Source organism: Misgurnus anguillicaudatus, chromosome 24 (assembly GCF_027580225.2).
Source record: "Misgurnus anguillicaudatus chromosome 24, ASM2758022v2, whole genome shotgun sequence".
Lineage (NCBI taxonomy): Eukaryota > Metazoa > Chordata > Actinopteri > Cypriniformes > Cobitidae > Misgurnus > Misgurnus anguillicaudatus.
The window spans coordinates 49,500,944-49,513,761 of NC_073360.2; the positions used below are offsets into that span (position 1 = coordinate 49,500,944).

At 44.7% G+C, this 12,818-nt stretch overlaps 2 protein-coding genes and 1 long non-coding RNA gene across 3 annotated transcripts; 1 reads left to right on the top strand and 2 right to left on the bottom strand.

Annotated features, from left to right (window-relative positions):
- Positions 1-1,366: 1,366 nt before the first annotated feature.
- On the bottom strand, positions 1,367-5,808 carry LOC141361729 (uncharacterized). The gene is made up of 2 exons (XM_073863429.1): positions 2,095-5,808; positions 1,367-1,516 (listed from the first exon to the last, which is right to left on the bottom strand). The coding sequence occupies exon 1, from the start codon at positions 5,806-5,808 to the stop codon at positions 3,304-3,306; it is 2,505 nt and encodes an 834-aa protein (XP_073719530.1). The 3' UTR covers positions 1,367-1,516; positions 2,095-3,303.
- LOC141361627 (uncharacterized) lies at positions 5,735-9,079 on the bottom strand. The gene is made up of 2 exons (XM_073863186.1): positions 9,005-9,079; positions 5,735-8,426 (listed from the first exon to the last, which is right to left on the bottom strand). The coding sequence occupies exon 2, from the start codon at positions 8,229-8,231 to the stop codon at positions 5,868-5,870; it is 2,364 nt and encodes a 787-aa protein (XP_073719287.1). The 5' UTR covers positions 8,232-8,426; positions 9,005-9,079; the 3' UTR covers positions 5,735-5,867.
- Positions 9,080-12,049: 2,970 nt separating this feature from the next.
- On the top strand, positions 12,050-12,673 carry LOC129435495 (uncharacterized). The gene is made up of 2 exons (XR_012367444.1): positions 12,050-12,347; positions 12,442-12,673. It is a non-coding gene; the product is annotated as an uncharacterized lncRNA (long non-coding RNA).
- Positions 12,674-12,818: the final 145 nt, after the last annotated feature.

A 12,818-nucleotide genomic window follows, 5' to 3' on the forward strand; every position in this document is an offset into this window, starting at 1 on the left:
GTTAATTTTAACACATTGCTTTGTGTTGAACTATTTGACACATTATGTGTTGGTTTTAACACATTATGTGTCATTTCGTGCTGATTTAGAGTTAATATAAATGGAAGGGACAACACAGGATGTGTTAAAACAACACATTCGTTTTAAGAGTGTACTGTGCACGTCGTTCAAATACATTGAAATTTCGTTTACTTTTAGTTTAGCAATTAAACTAAATGTATATTACAATTTCAAGAATGTTTTCTGCACATCGCCTGAGGAAATCCGAAGTTGCGTCGAGGGGAATCAAACTGAAAGCCGCGACAGCGGAGATTATCACGTACCTACAAGGCTTGCGTCTGACCTGCAGCTATCATTCTGGCTTGGTGGGATGTCAGCGAGTCCACTGATTCTGACGGCGTTCTTTTACTACTCTAAAACAAGGAGGGCATATTACGTGTTCATTGTATTTTCATTTTAACCGAGCAGCTATGGTTGTGCGTTTCACACACACACAAACACACACCTCTCCAGAGCACTGACTGAAGGACGCATGCGCTTTTAACTTGTAAACGCAAGGGTGTATGGGTAATGTAGTCTCTGCTCTCGGTGGAACGAAATAGGAAGCGTACATTAAGGGCGCTCTGAAAAGTGGCAGCGCAGCCAAATGATTAAATTAAACCTCTGATTTTTAAACAGATGAGCGTTCCGGTACGCTAAAAGCACGTTCTGGGCGCACGTAGAGGTGGTGGTACGCTCAAGAGCTATTTTTAGAAGTGGCGGTACTGAGTACCGGGGCGTTCCGGCCCACTTAAAGCACTGCTTCGTACTGTAAAAAGAGGAGGCTTCACGTGGAAACTGCATGTTTAGCCTTAAATAGTAGGCGGATTATGAAGATGATCCATCTCTCCGGAGATAGCCATCTGAAAATATATTGCTCTCACGCAGGGCGCCTTCCCGATCCAGCGAGAGAGAGAGAGAGAGAGAGAGGGGGACTTCCCGTGCAGGCAGAGATACCAAATGGCAACTCATATGGAAATCATATGGCGACTCCCACGAGTGCAACCGCCGCTGAGAAGCGGGATCGCAGCCGTGAGCCCAAGCTTCCTAGAGAGCGAAAGACAGATGTCACGGCTGTAGGCGGGGATACCGCCGCCTGCACGCACAAGTGCAGTCACCGCTCTGCCTCGACAGAAACGGGACCGGATCCGTGAGGGCGCGAGCCTGAGATATCATTCTCTTAAGCGCGAAGCTGGAGCGCAACACATCCACGGGAATGCTCACAGTGCACACAGCCAGTTTCCTCAAAAGCCAACTGTGCGTGCTGCGCTCAAAGACACATATACATGTTATGTGTATCCTTGTCTTTGATATCGCGCCGTGTAATGGAGGGGCGTGACCTCCCACAATTTAACTGGTTGAGGCGGCAGATATGGACTTGACTCCGGTCAGAGAATCAGGCTCCAGAGGATGTATGTTTAATTAACAGAGCTTTATTTAGTTGTATTGGTATTTGTTTTGTGTTTGAGTTTGTGGTCTACAAGAAAAGATAAACATATAATGAGGTTATCAATTTAAGCTGTAAAAAAATGATGTGAAGATAAATTAACTATAACAATAATCATTTTAGCAATACCATATAGCAATAATATATTAATCAACAGTGGTTAATATAGTCACTAATAGCAGAAACTGCAGCTTTTAACTTAAAGTACACAAATATTAATTGTAGCGGTTACCAACATTACAAATAGACTACAAAATGGAGTATTGAATAAATCACAAGGTGATTAACTGCACATAGCTCACTGAGAACATAAACGGAGATTCACTTCACAATAATCTCCTACACTAAATTGTAACAGTCAACTATAAGATATAAACACTCATAGAACACACAAAGTGATATATACAACAATGTTATCATAAATTATCGGCGATAATTAGCAAAGTAATCTCAATCGAGTGCGCCGCGAAGAAAGGAAAATTAGGCTTTAATGACATCTCTTACATAACTTTGATTCAAATAAAGAAACTATACAGTTAAACTAACACACATATTGTTCCTGTATGTAGTCATACAACAAACTCTTGTAAATGTTCAAAAATATTCACTTTTTCCTCACGAACGCACAAACCAGACAGAATGATGAAAGGAATAACTAAAAAGTCCGCTGCCTTTCTAAACAGACCTCAAAACGCATTAGCACTCACTCAACTGACATCAAACCGCAGTAGCGCCGTCCACCAGCAGGGGGCGTGGACAGGCTTTCCAACACAGCCGCCCCCAAATGTCCTTCAGGACATTTGATATCACGAGGAAAGTCTGTCAGCAGGTCCGTCTTCGTCTTCTAATTTGGGCAGTTTTACCAGTCGGGCCACAGGACGTACATAGGTCCTATCCTTGACCTGAACAGCAGCAGTCCGTATGCAGCCATCCGATCCTGAATAAGTCTCTGTAACCGTGCCAACTGGCCAAAGGGCACGTGGTAGTTGGGGATCCACAATAAGTACCACTTGTCCATTACTAAGCTCTTTGCTATCCGTCCTCCACTTTTGCCTCTCTTGTAAACTGGGCAGGTAGTTGCGTATGAACGCAGACCAGAAATTGTCAGCCAACACCTGACTGTGTCTCCATCGTCGCTTCCCCAGCAGGTTGTGGGGGTCGTACAGAGCTTGAGGAAGTGATGCATCTCTGCGGCCCATAATCAGGATGTTCGGCGTAATGGGATCCGGGTCAGCAATGTCAGCAGACACGTAGCCTAAAGGTTTCACATTCATAATACCCTCAACTTCAGTGAGGACTGTCCGCAGCACAGTCTCTGGCACCGACTGCTCTTTGAGGATGACCTTCAAAGCTGTCTTAACTGACTTGACTTCTCTCTCCCAGGTCCCACCGAAGTGAGGAGCACTTGGTGGGTTGAAGCGGAAAGAGATTCGCTGCTCTGCCAATTGTTACTGCAACTGTGGGCCCATGGTGTTGAATGCCTCTTGCAGCTCCCTGTTCCCTCCGACAAAGTTTGTGCCATTGTCTGACAATAGCTCAAAGGGCTTCCCACGTCGAGCAATGAAACGTCGCAGGGACATCAAGAAGGCATCTGTATCCAGAGATTCCAATAAATCAAGGTGAACACATCTCGTGGTCATGCACTTATACACAATGCCCCACCTCTTCTCGTTCCGTCGGCCAATCTTTACAATAAATGGGCCAAAACAATCCATTCCTGTTGAGTAGAACGGCGGCTTGTAAAGGCGTAGACGTGCTTGCGGGAGGTCAGCCATCTTTGGGATTTCCGGCTTTGCCCTCCAAAACTGGCAGTCTCGTCAAGCGTGCTGGTGTTTCCGTACAGCTTCCCATCCCCGCAGTATCCAATACTGTCGACGTAACTCCGCTAATACCCTCTCTGGTCCAGGGTGATGAAGCTTACAATCAAACTCTTGGATCAGTAGCTTGGTAATGTGATGGCTGGGATCCAAGAGAATAGGATGTATGGCGTCCCTTTCTAGGTGTTCAGTGTGGCGCAGACGACCCCCAACTCGTATGAGTGATGTGTCTTGGTCATATTCCGGAGAAAGAGAACCAATCCGACTGTCAGGCAGGACAGGTTGATTGGAAGTAAGGGCCTTAACTTCATCAGGAAATGAATCCATTTGGGCCTGTGCCAGAAGGATCTTCTCCGCCTTGATGAAGTCAGCTGCATCATAGGACTGACTGGAGTCAGTGGGGGCCGCCCCGTGAAAGGACTGAACAACAGCTTTAACAAGGTCTTTCCAGGTGTCAAATTGACCTGAGTCAGGCAGTTGAGATTTAGATGCCATTGACACAACGCCAATGAAGGCAGACTTCCTGAGCTCACTTTCCTCAGTCTCTGTACTGGGGGTAGGCATGACTGGCCACTCATCTGAAGGTCTATGCAGAAAGTCTGGTCCCTGAGTCCATCTGTGGGGACATGCCAACTCCTTCAAAGTCAGACCCCTGGTGATGTCGTCGGCCGAATTTCTTGCTGAATCCACATACCTCCAGTTTGTCACCTCTGTCAGCATTTGGATTTCTGCTACACGAGTCCCGACAAAAACTTTGTAGCGACACGAATCAGACCTTAGCCAGTGCAGCACCGTGGTAGAATCAGACCAAAGAAAGACTTGTTCAATGGGCAAAGTGAGCTCAGTTTGAAGGACACGGGCCAGTTGGGCACCAGTGAGAGCTGCACACAGCTCAAGGCGAGGCATGGACAGGTGTTTTTTAGGTGCCACGCGAGACCTGGCAAGCACAAAGGAGACATGGATTTGGCCTGCGTTATCAGTTGTGCGCAGATAAGCGACAGAACCATAAGCTCTTTCTGAAGCGTCGCAGAAGACATGGAGCTGTCTTGTCGAAGCAGGGTTGTCCGCACAGACTGGAGTGTAGGGTCGAGGAAGCTCCAGGTGAAGTAGGTTCGGGAGTTCCGCTTCCCATCTGAGCCACTGATCCCGCAAAGTCTGGGGATGTATTGGGTCATCCCAGCCGATGTCTTGCTTCCACAAGTCCTGTATGAGAACCTTGGCCCTGGTAGTAAATGGCACTATGAAACCTATCGGGTCATACTGGCTAGCCAGGATCTTATACATGGTCCGCATGGTAGGTTCGGACGGTTCCACCGGTCGATGTTTGTACCCTAATGTGTCGCTTAGACAATTCCATCTCAAGCCGAGGGTTGGCTCTTGGAGGTCGCCACTGGTCCTAGACAACCAAAGCTCACTGCTTGCTGATCTAGCTTCAGGGGGAAGATCCTCAATAACCGAAGGTAGGTTGCTTGCCCATTGCCTTATCTCGAAACCACCATCCAAAAGTAACTTCCGCAGGTTGTCAACCAGATCTTTGGCTTCTTCTACGGTGCAGGAGCTATGTAGGAAGTTGTCAACGTAGAACGACTGCTTTACTGTGTCGTTTGGTAGAGCTTGTTCTCCGTGTTCCTGGATGTGACGCTGCAGTGCATAGATTGCGCAACACGGACTGCAGGTCGTTCCGAAAGGCAACACCTGCCATTCGTAAATGATTGGCTCTTGCTCCCTCTTCATATCTCTCCAAAGGAACCGCAACAGCGGCTTGTCGGTGGCCAGCAGGCGGATCTGGTGAAACATACTCTTTATGTCTCCAATCACTACCACTGAGTGCTGCCGGAACCTGAGAAGAACACCAAGCATGGTCGGTCCTAAGGTAGGTCCAGGCAGGAGTAATTCATTCAATGACTGTCCTTGATACAAGTACGAGCAGTTAAAGACGATCCGATCCTTACCGTTATGATGGACCATATGATGGGGAATAAACCAGGACTTGGCAGATTCGTCAGCTTGATCTGAAGAGATTTTAGCCACGTATCCAGCTTGTTCTAGCTTCCTTATCTCATTGCAGTAGGACTCTACTTTCTTAGGATCTCTGGCAATTCTACGTTCTGTGCTGCGAAGACTAGGCAGTACAGCTTCTTTGGGAGCATGAAGAGTTATTTCCGGAGTACGGCAGAGCAGTGGTGTGGCGTAGCGCAGGGTGCCATTGATGTCTACCCGCGTTGTAGCTGTTTGAAGCAGAGTGAGAGCTTGCTGATCTTGCTTGGAACGGGTGACCACCTTAGCACTGTAGGGAAGTGTGTCCAGCTGCCAGAGCCGCTCAACATTTCGGAGAAGCTCCTCAGATGGTGCTGTGGCCAGGTGTAGACACTGTTGCTCTGTCACTGTGTCTTGGGTGAGTGTTGTTGGACCCTGAAGTGACCAGCCTAGTTTAGTGCACACAGCAATAGGGCTACCAGTTGGTCCGATGCGCACTGGTTGAATGGGGGTAAGTAGTTGTGGCATATCAGACCCAATGAGAAGCAATGGTTGAGCCCGGTCCACTGGAGCTAAGGGGAGCTCTCTCAGGTACTTGTATTTCCTTTGTAGGGCAGCCACTGGGTAGGTAAAGTCAGAGAGGCACAAGCTATCAGCAGTGAAGGCATGTGAGATCTGATACCTCTCCATAGGTGCATGACTGGGGGACACTTGAAAAGTAACTGATGAACCATCAAGCTGAGTGACCTTTGATGAACAGTCCGCAAGGGAAGAGTCTCTGGATGTTTGAGAAGCTTCAACTGATTCACCACCTGTGGGAGAACAATACTACGTTCTGATCCGTCGTCAAGTACAGCATACGATTCCATTGTAAGGTCGCCGTTGTGCAAGAGGACTTTAATGACCTTCAACATGACCTTCTGGGATCGGTTAGGGTGGTCCAGATAGATCCTAGTAGGTGGTAGGCTGACCATGAGAACGGAGTGCTGCACCTCTTGGACTGACTCATGCAGGATAGTGAGATGTGTCTCCTTACAGACTTTGCAAGGCCGCTTAAGGGTACAGCTATCCACAGCATGGCCTCTACCACATCTCCAGCACCTTCTCCCCTCTTTAATCCACTTGACGATCTGGCTGGTGGTTAACTTCTTGAATTCTTCACAGGAGTTAAGGTAGTGCTCCTTATTATCGCAATAAGGGCAATAAGGCTTGGGTTTAGCAGCGTATTTGGCTCTAACCAGCTCTGTTGTGTCTACCTGCCCTTCCTTTGTGTGAAAGACTGACGCTGGTTGCACCTTGGAATGAGTAGTGTGTGGATCTTTCTTGACTGGCTTGGGTACTTCACTCTGATACAAGGATGCTGCTCGACTGGAGATACGCTTAGCTTGTGACTTAACTTGCAACCAAGTCGCTAGATCCGGGAGAGTGTAGGTTATATCTGTACCAGTCTGCAGAATGTGGTGACTCAGGCAGTACTCAACAAACCCATCACGATAAGCAGGAGGCATCTTACTCAGGAGCCGGTCCACGTGCGAGCCACAACGCAGCTCATATCCAGTCTCTCCTTCTAGGGTCCTCAGCATCCCCACCAAGGACTGAACTGACAGTGCAAAGGTGTCAAAGGCATTGGCATCACCGTATTTCAGTGCTGGGCTGTTAAGAATGGCACCTAGCTCCGATTGGACAAGCTGTCTTGGTTGGCCATACTTTTCTTGCAATGCATACAGAGCCATAGTGTATGGTCTTGCATCATACATATATGCCTTAGCAAGCTGTAGTGCGCTGGGAAGCTTCAGGTGGCCAATTAACACTTGGAATTTATATTGCTCGCTGAGGTGTCCATGGGCATTGAGTAAGTTGTCTAGAGCCATTTTGAGTAAAGCAAAGTCACTCTCACGGCCACTCTCGAACACTGGTAAAGTAGGCTTAGGAATGCCATAGGCAGAAGCAATCAGCATCTCAGCTCCGGGGGCTTGCATATATGCTGGATACGAGGCCGTGAGGGCTGTTGCAACCTGTGGGGGTTGGAAGGCAGCGTATGCCAGTGTCGGACTCTGGTAATGTGTAGCATGTCCTGACCGGGAGTGATGCGCACCTTGATGTGCTGGCAGCATAAGATTGGCTGTGGCGCCAATATTTTGTGCCATAGTGGAAACTGCTAGAGGTTGCTGTGCTAAGATTGGAGGTGCCATTGCAGGTTGGGCTGCTGAGGAAGCAAAGGGAAGTGATGTTGCCTGTAAGGGCGCTAAAGGTAGCACTGGTGTTATACCCGTGGATGTTGGGGCAGAGTAAAGAACAGCTGCATGCTGAGGAGTTGAATGTCGTTGGTGAGAGGAAGATATCACTGTGGCCTTGTCGGCTTGTGACTGGGGAGGAGCAACAAAGCTATCTGGGGTTGGGAAATTATCCGGTGGAGCCTCTGCATTCTGTTCTTGAAGCAAGGACGAAACTAGCTTTGCTACCTCCAATCTGTTCTCAGCCTTCTTGAGGCGACGCTGGCGCTCCAACTGCTTTGTTAGGGCTTCTTTAGCTTTGAGGGCTTCCTCTTGCTGTCGCGCGGCCTCCTTAGCCTGAAGCTCGAGCCTTTGACATTCTATGTCAGCACATAAATCCTCTTGTATCTGACGCTGAACCTCTTTAAGCTCCATCTCTTTAACCTTCTCCTCCAGAATGGCGGCGTGTACAGTAGATAAAGCAAGAATGGGGGCAGAACCTCCAGATACTGAGGTCCGCCCACTGCACTTGGAGCCTAAGCTGGATATACTTTTCTTGGATGTTGTCCTCGATTTGCCACAGTGCTTGCTTTTGGAGCAGGATATAGCAGGTGGGGGATGATCCTGTCGGGGTACATATTCAACTTCATAATCTGCCAAGTGAGCAGGTGGACGATGTTCTGTGTGAGGACGTTCCCTGTTCTCTGCTGGTATGTCTGTAGCAGCCGTGCTGTCCATATCGTCAAGAGTGTGCACTCAATCCGGCTCGAAGGACCATGTAATGGAGGGGCGTGACCTCCCACAATTTAACTGGTTGAGGCGGCAGATATGGACTTGACTCCGGTCAGAGAATCAGGCTCCAGAGGATGTATGTTTAATTAACAGAGCTTTATTTAGTTGTATTGGTATTTGTTTTGTGTTTGAGTTTGTGGTCTACAAGAAAAGATAAACATATAATGAGGTTATCAATTTAAGCTGTAAAACAATGATGTGAAGATAAATTAACTATAGCAATAATCATTATAGCAATACCATATAGCAATAATATATTAATCAACAGTGGTTAATATAGTCACTAATAGCAGAAACAGCAGCTTTTAACTTAAAGTGCACAAATATTAATTGTAGCGGTTACCAACATTACAAATAGACTACAAAATGGAGTATTGAATAAATCACGAGGTGATTAACTGCACATAGCTCACGGAGAACATAAACGGAGATTCACTTCACAATAATCTCCTACACTAAATTGTAACAGTCAACTATAAGATATAAACACTCATAGAACACACAAAGTGATATATACAACAATGTTACCATAAATTATCGGCGATAATTAGCAAAGTAATCTCAATCGAGTGCGCCGCGAAGAAAGGAAAATTAGGCTTTAATGACATCTCTTACATAACTTCGATTCAAATAATGAAACTATACAGTTAAACTAACACACATATTGTTCCTGTATGTAGTCATACAACAAACTCTTGTAAATGTTCAAAAATACTCACTTTTTCCTCACGAACGCACAAACCAGACAGAATGATGAAAGGAATAACTAAAAAGTCCGCTGCCTTTCTAAACAGACTTCAAAACGCATTAGCACTCACTCAACTGACATCAAACCACAGTAGCGCCGTCCACCAGCAGGGGTGGACAGGCTTTCCAACACGCCGACAGGGAGATACACATACTTGAACTTCTTAAACATACTTCAAATTTATGCAAACATACACGTAGTCACTTGCTGAGGCACTAAAAGCGAGTATGTTTGTGTGGGATGCCTTCTTATACCCCTGGTCCGCACGGCATCCAGCCTATATCCAATCAATTATTGATTATGTGTTACACATGGGCTGTTTCTCAATTCCAAGAATGCAAAGAACGGTCTTGCGTCCTCGTGGAGATCGGTCTTGCCAGGTGACCTTGGAAGAACGAACTCGGAAGTTTTGCCGCAATGACTTCTGGGGCGTAAAGCGATTTCAGCAAGTCTGCACTCGATGCATCCTCGATATCAAGAACACATCCGGGTATTTTCATGCGTCCTCTGTCCTTGCGTTCTTGAGAATTGGAATGAACTTTGACCATTAATGATGACGTAGAGCGAGGACACGAGGACGCAAGATCGCTGAAGAACGCATATTGAGAAACAGCCATGCTTCAGATCAGTCACGCCGAGGCATTCTCCAAAGCGTTGCTATGGCGACGCAGCTCGAGTTCCTCGAAAGGGAACTTCCCCCTCCCAAGACCTAATCCCGTCATTGTTTCAAATGCATCAAAATCATCTCCTTTCAAACTGAATGGCATGTTCAATTTCACACAAAAAATACAATTGAAAATAAATTTATAATCAGAGTAAACACTTTTCAAAGTCACTTAAATGGAAGAATGCAAAAATCTGTGTTAATAATACTAAATGTCCATTGTATTCTGACAGTTCTTTACTAATGAAAACAGTGAACCTCAATGCAGCCAGCGTCCCTCTGCGACCCAACTGACATAGATCTGGAAGCAGTGCTTTAAGTGGGCCGGAACGCCCCGGTACTGAGTACCGCCACTTCTAAAAATAACTCTTGAGCGTACCACCACCTCTACGTGCGCCCAGAACGTGCTTTTAGCGTACCAGAACGCTCATCTGTTTAAAAATCAGAAGTTTAATTTAATCATTTGGCTGCGCTGCCGCTTTTCAGAGCGCCCTTAATGTACGCTTCCTAATTCGTTCCACCGAGAGCAGAGACTACATTACCCATACACCCTTGCGTTTACAAGTTAAAAGCGCATGCGTCCTTCAGTCAGTGTCAACGTGCTCTGGAGAGGTGTGTGTTTGTGTGTGTGTGAAACGCACAACCATAGCTGCTCGGTTAAAATGAAAATACAATGAACACGTAATATGCCCTCCTTGTTTTAGAGTAGTAAAAGAACGCCGTCAGAATCAGAGGACTCGCTGACATCCCACCAAGCCAGAAGCTGCAGGTCAGACGCAAGCCTTGTAGGTACGTGATAATCTCCGCTGTCGCGGCTTTCAGGTTGATTCCCCTCGATGCAACTTCGGATTTCCTCAGGCGATGTGCAGAAAACATTCTTGAAATTGTAATATACATTTAGTTTAATTGCTAAACTAAAAGTAAACGAAATTTCAATGTATTTGAACGACATGCACAGTACACTCTTAAAACGAATGTGTTGTTTTAACACATCTTGTGTTGTCCCTTTTATCCATATGAACTCCAAATCAGCACGAAATGACACATAATGTGCCAAAAACAACACATAATGTGTTAAATAGTTTAACACAAAGCAATGTGTTAAAATTAACACATCCAGGGTGTTTAACACATAACACATAAACTATTTAACACATTATGTGTTCATTTTAACACATTATGTGTCATTTCGTGCTGATTTAGAGTTCATATAAATAAAAGGGACAACACAAGATGTGTTAAAACAACACAAAGTGTGTTGTTCTAAAAATAACACAGAGATGTGTCAAATTAAGGACAACACACTAGGTGTGTTGTCCTTAACTAGACACAAGATGTGTTAATTTAACACATTCGTTTTAAGAGTGTAGTTTTACCAGCCGCAAAATGGAAAACAATGGGACAAAATAAATGACTTTAGAGTTTCAAATGGCCAGTATTTTGTTATTCTTGACCCCATAGACATGGTCTTGGTGTCATTTTAAAGTTTTTTTTCAAGCTTTTTCTATCTGAACCACTAGTTTTAGCATTTAACCATGCTGAACATTTTACTCGCATATCTACCTTTTGCACATTTTATTTATGTTCAAAAACTCTTTCTACAGTAGCGCTTTCTAATGGTATTTTTTCAAAATCCTTTTGCACATTTTATTCAGTAGCTATTTCTAGCTCAAGCAAATCCACAAATTTATAAAAGGATTAATTATTTTTTACAAGGTCGTCTGTTGACTGCTAAATATAAAACCCCTTCAATATAGGAGTCGAGTCAGCAAAAAAAAAACAAATAGAGTACCGGCACCTCTTTTGGGCCACTTAAAGCACTGTCTGGAAGCAAATCTTTAGATCCGGGTCACGGCACTAATGTAACCGGTCCTTTGACCGCCGTTACAGTCATCTGCGTTGTGTGTAAGAAAGCCCAGGACACTTTCACTTCTGTTCACCAAAAGGGGATTTATTGACAGCCATCCCAGCTAACACACAACGTACTAGTTACGTAATTTATTGGTCATTTTTGGTAATTTCATGACTTACCAGCTAACAACGTAACTGTTACGTCCTATGGAGGTAATTCCATTACCATTACAGTACCAAATCACCACGTCGCCAGTACGGACTCCTTACGTCGCAAGATAACCAAGTACGTCCCAGTTACGTAATAAATTCGTACTATTTTGGTAATTTCATAACTTACTGGGAACGTAACTGTTACGTCCCAGGGAGGTAATTTAATTACCTTTACAATTATAAACATTAATTTCGTTTTCTATTTAGGTTAGCTTATTAAAACTTCAGTCTCAAAGTTTCCCTTAAATAAGTCAAAACAGATTAAATACACACGAACTGCAATTTAAATGGGAAACATGAAACAGCACGCGCCTCCCGCCCAGCTGACCTCAACCAGAGCGCGCGATCGCGCGTGCACAGCAGAACGGTGGCTGACAGGACGCGGTGTTGTTTCTCTGAACTGAGACCCGTTTAAAATACACAAGAACTTATTTTAGTTGCTTAAAAGTTATGAAAACAGCATGTTAACATACTTATTAAGGCTCACAGAATCTCGCCCGATAGTATAAACAGCGTTTTATGCTGCACTGACAGGAATGTTCATCTGACAGGAATGTTCATCTGACAGGAAATTTCGTTTTATCAGGTAAGATACTAACTTCACAACAAATAAATCGATTTTTATGAAAACGTGTAGATATTTTTTAACCTTTATTTATTTTATTGTCTTTATTTTAAAGTTTTGTGGGACACGTTTGGCGTTTTGGACTGGTGAAGGTTAGAGCAGCGTTACCCTGGCAACCGAAACATTAAGAGGACCGCGCGCTCTCTCTCCGTCTGACAAAACTAAGCCTGCACAATTCAGAAAGTACATTTTAAATTAACTTATATGGAGAATCCATTTAAATGTTCATTTTAACATATGTTTATTTAAATGTTTGTAATGTTCATGTTCAATAAATGAAGTATTCAGGCTCTGAGTCTGTCATTCATATGTTATGGTAACTCTTTTAGTAATGGGCAAATAAGGACAAGTTAAATTAGTTATACCGATGTCCGCCCAAAGAATATTAAATAAAAGATTTAAATTACTAACTGGTTACTAACATAAAACTTT

Bases quoted from the DNA above. Each gene is read 5' to 3' on its own strand.
- LOC141361729 (XM_073863429.1), bottom strand. From the start codon at position 5,808: ATGCCACAACTACTTACCCCCATTCAACCAGTGCGCATCGGACCAACT.
- LOC141361627 (XM_073863186.1), bottom strand. From the start codon at position 8,231: ATGGACAGCACGGCTGCTACAGACATACCAGCAGAGAACAGGGAACGT.